Source organism: Plasmodium reichenowi, chromosome 11, assembly GCF_001601855.1.
Source record: "Plasmodium reichenowi strain SY57 chromosome 11, whole genome shotgun sequence".
Classification (NCBI taxonomy): domain Eukaryota; phylum Apicomplexa; class Aconoidasida; order Haemosporida; family Plasmodiidae; genus Plasmodium; species Plasmodium reichenowi.
The window spans coordinates 1,402,853-1,412,533 of NC_033656.1; the positions used below are offsets into that span (position 1 = coordinate 1,402,853).

General features: G+C 19.2%; 1 protein-coding gene across 1 annotated transcript; it reads left to right on the plus strand.

The window, feature by feature from the left end:
• Nucleotides 1-828: 828 nt before the first annotated feature.
• On the plus strand, nucleotides 829-9,372 carry PRSY57_1136400 (hypothetical protein; the record flags this gene model as incomplete). The annotated part of the gene is made up of 1 exon (XM_020114985.1): nucleotides 829-9,372. One exon carries the CDS (start codon nucleotides 829-831, stop codon nucleotides 9,370-9,372), a length of 8,544 nt encoding a protein of 2,847 aa, XP_019970354.1.
• Nucleotides 9,373-9,681: the final 309 nt, after the last annotated feature.

Genomic DNA, 9,681 nt, shown 5'->3' on the forward strand with positions numbered 1-9,681 from the left:
TCTTTTGGTTTTCGTAAATATATATATTTTTAATTTGTATTATTAATTTTATGATATATGAAATTATTGATTATTTTATATTTTGTTCTGTACCTTATATAACAAGAATAATTTTATTATTTTTTATGGTATGTTTTTGAGTATAATTTCTATGTATATATACAAGATTATTAGTTATCAAAATTTGTAAATTAAAAAAAAGAAAAAAAGGGAAGAAAAAAAAAAAAGATTAGTTCAAATGAATAAATAAATAAAATAATAGAAAAATAAACTATTAAAAAATGGATGATTTTTTTTTTTAATTTTTTTTTTGTGTAAATAATATATATATTCATATTTTATGTGCAACACATTTTTGTTATAAATTTTTCCAGGTCTATTTAATATATTATATTTTTTTTAATATATATATATATATATATATATATATATATATGAACGACTGCATTTAAATATTTTCATGGTTACATATACGTGTATCCCTTATGAATTCTTTTTATTTATTTTATATATATATTTTTGAGTTTGTAAAATTTAAAAATAGAAATATATTTGTATATGTTTAAGTTATCCGTATTAGACTTCTTATTTGAGTATATTTTTTACGAAATTTTTCTAGTTCATTTTTGTTTTTTATTTTTATTCTTTTTTTTTTTTTGTAAAACTTAAAAAATTTGTAAAATATATAAATATATATATATATATATATATATATATATATATTCCTATATTTTATTATTTATGTTATATAAATTTTTTTTTTTTTTTTTTGTATAATCAATTCGATCAATAGTAATTAAAAAAAAAATAAAGAGAACAGGATTCAAAATGAATGATAATTATAATTTAGGTTATGATATTGATGAGAACCAATTTGATGGATATGATGATTATATGAAAAAGAAAAAATCGAAAGGATATGAATCACATTCTGACATTTCTTGTAAAATAGGTTATACCGATTCAGAATCAGAAGGAGTAGCATCTATAAAAGATGTATCTTATTTTACATATGGGAATAATATGAATTATAATTATAAGAAAAAAAAAGATATATTAGAAAAACCAGTATGGAAAAGTTTATATGATATTGAAGAAACTGTAAAAGATTCTTTATCTGATTATGAGTATTCAAAAAATAATAAATTAGATAGTGATATAGAATCTCCAAGATTTGGTAATACATCTGAAGAGGATGATGTAGATAAGATGGAAGAAGAAAACGAAACATATCTTAAGCATTCAAATTATAATAATTTCATAAAAGATAAAAATGAAGCTAATAGAATAAATAATAATAATAATAATAATAATAATATGGACATATCTATAACAAATGAAGGGTCCTACAAAAATATATTAAATAAGAATATATCAAGTAATTTAGATTATGACTTTAAAGAAGAACTAAAAAATAATATGTATAATAATTTAAATGTATTTAAAAACTTAAAAGATGATTATGTAGAAGCTACAACACATTTCCTTAAACCAAAGACCTTCAAAGATATGAATGGATTGTATTACGATTTAAACGATGAAATGATCGACATTGATTTGATAAAAAAAGAACATCAAAAGTTAAAGGAAACCAATGAATTAAAAAATGTTAGCAGTATAAATTTTAATCATTTATATGATGATAATAATAATAATAATAATAATAATAATAATTATAATAATAATAATAGTGTTAATGTAAACACAAAAAATATTAGAAAGGATAAAAAATATAAAAAGGAAGTTTCATTTGCTAACGAAAACGAGAATCATAGTTACAAAAAATTTCAAGATAAACCTAAATCTTTAAAGAATAAAAAGGATACTATATTAAAAAAAATAAAAAATTATGAAGAAGGTGAATTATATAATGGTCAATATGATCAAATGTATGAAGGGGAAGATGAATATAGTGACGAATTATATGATGAAATGTGTGAAGATAGTGATAACAAATTATATTATGAAGATGAAAAATTCAATGATATGGTTAATAAGAAAGTTGCCAAGGATATAAATTTTGAGTGGTGGAATTCAAAAAAGGTTAGTAAAATATCAAAAGATATAAATTTAAAATATAAAGATTCGAATGATAAAATAAAAAGTAACGATTCACATGTTAAAAGCAGTGAAAATATTGTTAATAATAATAATAATAATAAAATATTAAATAGATATGATTTACCTAAGGATATATCTTATTATGTAGAAGAATATCAAAAGAAAAAAGAACAAGCAAAACATTATGATAACCAGGTGGAAAAGCCAAATTACACAGAGGACAAAAATATAAATGATGATAAGGAAAATGATCCAAGTGACAATATAAATTTAAATAATAATATAAGAAGTAATACAACAACCGTTTATGCAAATAGTACTTTATCAAATGAAAAAAATATTAACTTTTTGAACAGTAATATTAGTGAAGATGTAAGTACTATTAATAAAGAAAATAATTTATTCAATACAAATATTAATAAGTCTAATGAGAATATGACAATACAAAATTGTGACGATAATAATAAATTAGTTGATAATAATATATATACTGATCAAGAATTTTTAATAAAAAATTATAATGTAAATAAAAACAAAGATAAATATGATTCTACTTCTATAGATTCTTTAAAGAATAATAATTTTATAAAAGATATTTATACAGATAATGATGTAATAAATACAGAAAGTATGGGAATATATAATGAAACAAATAAAATGAATGAAAAAATAAGTGAACCATGTATCCATAACAGTACAAGCAATATATATGAATACATTTTAACAAATAATGATATGACCAATGTAGGGAATGAAAATAGTAATGATATATTAAATAAAAATATAGAGAAGACTAATTTAGAAAATGAGTCCAAAAAATTATATGATGTTTATGATATGATAAATGATTATTACGAAAAAAATAAAAATGAAGAAACCATAAATAAAATACAAGAAAAATGTGTTGATAAAGTTATGTATGATTTTATTAATAATAATATTGTTAAAGAAACAACCAATTTAGATATGGATAAAAAACATTTATATTTAAATAATGAAAAGATGAACACTACATGTGATGATAAGGATACATATTTGGAAATGTCAAAGAAAGAGAAAATTAATATATTTCTAAAATATTTAAAAATGATTGATGTGAATTCGTTGAGTCATCTTTTCCAATATTTTGTGGACAGAGAAAAAGACGAAGAAATGAAAAAGAAATTACAATTTCTTTTAATTGGAGGAGATGAAAAGAAGCAAATGGAATTTATGGAAAATTACAAAATTAATCAAAATACTCAAACATTAAATAAAGATTTAAAACATGAAAGTGTTCAAACTAATAATGAGAAGAAAATTCAAATAGAAAATATCATACAAACCGATATAAAAGATATCACAAAGACATTATATATAAAAAATGATATGATAAATAAAAAAACAAGTATCGATTCTGTTTTTTTTAAAAGTTTAAGTAAAGATTCATGTGATATATATAATAAGAATAAAGAAGATATAAAAAAGAATGATACTACTTATACAAAACAAGAAGATATCGATAATAAGTTAGATATGACTGTTAATGAATCTAATACAGAGACATATAATGAAGTGCAAAAAATAAATGATTTAAAAGTAAAAATTTTAGAGAAAATCAAAGGTTGTTATGATAATTATAATAGTAATAATAATAATAATGATGATGAACAAACAGCTATATTAATGTTACAAGATAAAAATGAATATAGTAAAGAAAAATATATGGAGGTTTATAATTTAATAGATGAAAATAGGAACATTTTATCTAAACTAAATGATGAAGAAAATATGAAAAGTAATGAATATAAAAAAAAAAATAGAAGTATTGTTACTGTAGAAACATTTGCATCATTAAAATCATTTGAAAGAGAAATGAATTTATTAAAATCTCATAATGAAAGATTAAGAAGGAGAATTGAAAAATTATATGAATCACGTGATCGAATAAAAAATGAATATATGAAAATGGAAAAATTAAAAGAAAGTCAAGATCGATTATTTATAGCTACAGAAAGGCATATTGAGAAGTTACATAATGAATTAGATAATTTATCAAAAAAGAATGAAGATATGAAATATGATTTGAAGAAGAAAAATATAAAAATTATTGCTTTGGAATCACAAATTGATAATAATTTAAATAGGATAAGTAATAATATGGAAAAGGATAATAACAACAATAATAATGATTATAACAATAATAATGATAATAATAACAATAATAATAATAATAATAATAATAATAATAATAATAATAGTATTATTAATATGGATGAAATTAAAAAAGATGAACAAATTTATAATGAATTTAATAATAAGCTAGAACAAATAAAAGGCAAAATAACAAACAAAACACAAGTAACTATACAACTACAATCATTACAAGATCAAGTATATATATTAAAAGAAGAAATTAAAAAAATGGATTCCTTGAAACTAGAAAATATAAAACTAAAAAAAAAATTATCAGATATGGAAAATCATAATTTTAATACATTTGATAAAAAAGAAAAAATAAATATTCATACATATAGAAATAATTCAGAAAATATTAGTGAGAATTCCAATGAACATAAATTTATAGTATCTAATGAAAATACCAATACATATACAAATACAAATGAATTAAAATTTGTTACCTCTAATACAAATAATAGTACATCAAATAGTTTTGTTACTACCGAGGATAATATAAATAGTTCAGAAAATTTTACCTCAAATAGTAATTTGTATGAAGATAAAGTTAATACAAATAAGTATCATATGAACAGCTCAGAAAATTCTAACCTTTCTTTATTAAAAAATGAAAATAATCAATTATACGAAGAAATGTTTGATTTAAAGGAACAAATTATGATGATGAAAAAAAAAAACATACTATTGTCTAATCGTTTAAATGATTATGATATGGATAATATTAAAGAGGATATTAAAATATTACAAAGTGAATCTGAGAAATTATATTTAGAAAAAATAAAGGTATTAACGAAAAATTTAGATGAAAAGAAAAATAAAATTAACCTATTAAATGATTTACTAAAAACATCAAATAATCAAACAGTTCAATTAAATAAAAAAATTGTATATATATTAAATGAAAAGAAGGAATTACAAAATAAATATGAACAATGTCTGAACTATTTAGAAAAATTAAAAATGAAATATGATCAACAGGCTCAAAAATTAAGTCACATAACAAATATGAGTTATAATATGGTTCCCAATGATTATTATTGTATGGATGATTATAAATCCTTGATATCAAATGAGCAAAGTTCAGAAAATTTATATCTTAATAGTAATGAAGAGAACAAAATTAATGAATTAATACATATGGAACATAGTGTCAACATGAAGGATGAAGAAAAGAAAGTGAAAGTACCTGATGATCATGATGATGTAAATAAAAATAAAATAAATATGGATAAAGATAAAGATATATATGTGAACAATGAAAATTATTATGATAATAATTATTATAAAAAATATAAAGAGTCCACAACAACATGTGGAAAATTGTCCGATATATATAGTTATGAAAATGTCAAATATGATGTTTATGATAGAAGAGAAAGTAACAAAATTGATGATTCGAATATACAAAAGGAAAAGATTAATAATATATCATTAAATATTGAAAATTCAAATAAAACAGACGAAATGGTAAAAAGATTGGAAACATCACATAATAATAATGATGAGAATATTAATCCATTGTTAAGAAAAGAACAAAATACTCCTAATAATATTTTAAATAATGAACAGAAATATATTAATATAAACAACATTTTTGAAATAGATAATATAACAAAAGATTTAGAAAATATGAATAACATAATAACAAGTAACAATATTAAGAAATTCCAATCTAATGAATTGAATGAACATAATATGATGAAGAGTAATATGGATGAGGAAAATAATACATTTATAAAAAAAAATCTTTTATCAAATAATAATATTAACCATAATATAATGAATACCAATAACAATTTAAAATATAACAGTTTTAATACTAATCTAGTTAATGAGAGTTATAAAAATTTAGATAATATTAGTAATACGTCAACTGAGAATTTTTTGAGAAATATTGAGAAGAGATATGTATCCAATAAAATTAATGAACTGAACAATGATATATCTCAATATATAGATAAGAAGAAAGAAAAAATACATAATTTATATAAGAATAATTTAGAATATAATAATCTCCTTGAAAAAAATACAAACATAATGAATAATAATATAACTAAAACGAATGAATATACATATAAGCATATAAATAATGACAAGCATAATAATTATACTTTTAATAAGGAAGAACACCATTTAAAAAGTATATTTAAATATAATAATAATAATAATATTAATGAGAAGGATGACATACCCAAATCCATACAAAGCAGTTTCACAAATGAAGACAATATAGCATATTATAATAAAGAGGGAAATAATATGAAATTAAAAAATGAACATATTATACAAGACAGATTTTCTCATAATAATATTAAAACGTATGAGATCAATAAAAATTGCTCATATGATTCTTGTGATAATATTGTAAAAATAAATTATGATGAATTAAATGATAGTACACAAAGGAAGGTATTAAATGAATGTAAAAGCCATAATAGAAAAGCTGAAGCCTGGATAATTGATATTAAGAATAATGAAACATATCCTTATATAAAAATAGATAAAAAGGAAAAAAATAATGAAGATAAGAAGAATAAATATATGTACAATAAAAATGATAATAAAAATATAATGAAGGGAAGTAGTAATAAAAGTATGAAAAAGAATAATAAGAATTCTAATAAAATGAAGTATATTCCATTGTCTGTTAATAATAAGGGATATAATAAATTATCTATAAATAACAAATATGAAAATAATATTAATAAGAATAATAAGGATAAATTAAACATATTAGTAAATAGCATATCAAAATTAGTACAGAGTAAAATAAAACAAGAGTTAAGTAATAAAAATATATCAAAAGATATACTAAATTTTGAAATAACTAAAATAAAGAAGAAAAGCAAAAAGGAAACAAAAAACATGAACCACACGAATAATAAAAATAATGATAATAATAATAATGATAATAATAATGATAATAATAATAATAATAATAATAATAATAATAATAATAATAATAATAATAATAATAATAATAATAATATTAATAGTTTTGAAAGAATAAATGATAATATTAATTCATACAATGTTTTAAATAATAAGGTACAATATGATAATATAAATATCGATGAAGGGAATTATATAAATTATGGTCCTATATATGCTCCAGATGGTTCTACTATATATACTTGGGTTAACAATATGGATACAAATTATATGTATAATAAATATTTTGATAGTAAGAAGAATAATATTAATCATATGCCCTTATTAAATAATGTACCATATCTAAATAATGATCTGTTAATTAATAACGTGATATTAAATCAAAATAATATGAATAATTTAGAAAATCTGAATACAAATACTACTGGTTCTGTACAGCCATTTGTTACTTTTCCTGATTTGTATACGAATAATATAAAAAATATATATTTGGATCCCAATTTGCAAAATAATAATTATTTTGACAACATGCAATTATTAAACCATAATAATTTAAATAACAATTTGAACAGTATTAATTATATTGATCAGAATTCTTTATCATATAACAACCTAAATTGTATAAATGGAAATATAAATAAAGATACCTGTAAAGATATAGTAATTGGTATTCCTAATAATACTAACCAAAATCAAATACCTACAATCGAATTAGATGATACTATTTTGAAGAATGATGTAAATTTAATACTAAATAATAACAATGTTGTAAATCATAGTGTGAATGTAGAAATGTTGAACAATATACAAAATGTAAATCAAAAATTATATAATGATATACAAGAAAATCTACACATTACTAATTCATTACATAATAATAATAATAATAATAATGTGTTAGGAGGAGATGTTTTAAATAATTCATACCTATTTAATATCAATTCTTTTAATCCTAACATGAACGCATATATTTATAATAATAATAACAATAATAGTAATAATAATAATAATAATTGTATAAACTATAATTTGCTAGACAAAAAGGAAATCAATGTAAAAAACGAAGAAATTAATATGAACAGTGTTTTGGAACATCCAAATAAAGAAAATGAAGGCAATGATATGAAGAATAATAAAAACTATATTATAAATAAGCAAGATAATGTTAAAAATAATGATAACAATATTGATAAAATAAGTAGTGGACAAAATATAAATAATACCAACGCAAATACAATGAAAGAAAAAAGAAATAATAACTTAAGAGTTGATGATATATATAAGAAAAACATGAAAAGATCAAATTCTTTAGATATTAAGAAATTGGATTCTGAAAAAAAAAATAAATCAATGAATATAGAAGAAGGTGCAAGAAAAATGAAAACAAATACAACACAATTACTTAATTATTCAGAAAATAGGAAAAAGGGATTAAGAGATATGTCCACATATGCTGATAAGGTTTTAGAAGATATGAAATCACTTATACCTTTAAATTGTAATGGTGCAATAAAAAAATCATCAACAAATACACAAAAAAAGAATGTAAGTGCTAGTGATAATAGTTCATTAATGTATAATCAAAATAATGCTAATATATCAAATAACATTCATAATAATTTTAAGGATAATAAAAATGAAGATAGTAATAATTTATCATTAAAAAATTTGGTGTCGAAAGATATAAGTAGTAATAATAAGGATATAAGTATAAATAAAAGTGCTCAATTATTACCAGATAGTTGTAATAATGATAACAATACAACAAATGAGAAGACATACAAAAGTTATAATAGTTTAGATATGAATAATAATAGTAATATTAGTATAACAAATAATTTAGGAAATAATATTAAATTAATGAGATCTAAATCTGTTACTACAAATAATCATAATTCATTAATTATGAAAAATGATTTTTCAAATTCTAATAATTTTTATAATAATAATTATACAGATTTGAATAAACAGATAAATAATCCTCTCAATCACATAAATCTTAATGATTTTAGTAATATTCATTATCATGATTTCAATTTACAAAACACAACGAATAATAAACAATTTAGAAAATATTCAACAAATGGATATAACAATATATATAACGAATTAAATAAGAATTTTGCTCCAGATGCCTTTTCATTCAATAAAAGAGACCAAGGAAATTATTTTAAATCAGAAACTCGTAAGTCTTTAAGTAGTTTTAGAGAAGCCTTAAAGAAAGAAGGAATATTAGGTTAAAAATGCAATAATCAAATTTGAGACATTATACAATATAAATATATAAATAAATACATAAATATGTATATATATATATATATATATATATATATATATATATATATATATATATATTTATTTATTTATTTATTTATTTTTCATTTTCCATATATTTATTTCGTGTCGGTTGTCCTTTTATTATTATATATAAATATTAATATGAACAATTCTATTCAACCTTAAAATATTGTATTACTTTTATATATATATATATATATATATATATATATATATATATATATATATATATATATATATATATATATATAT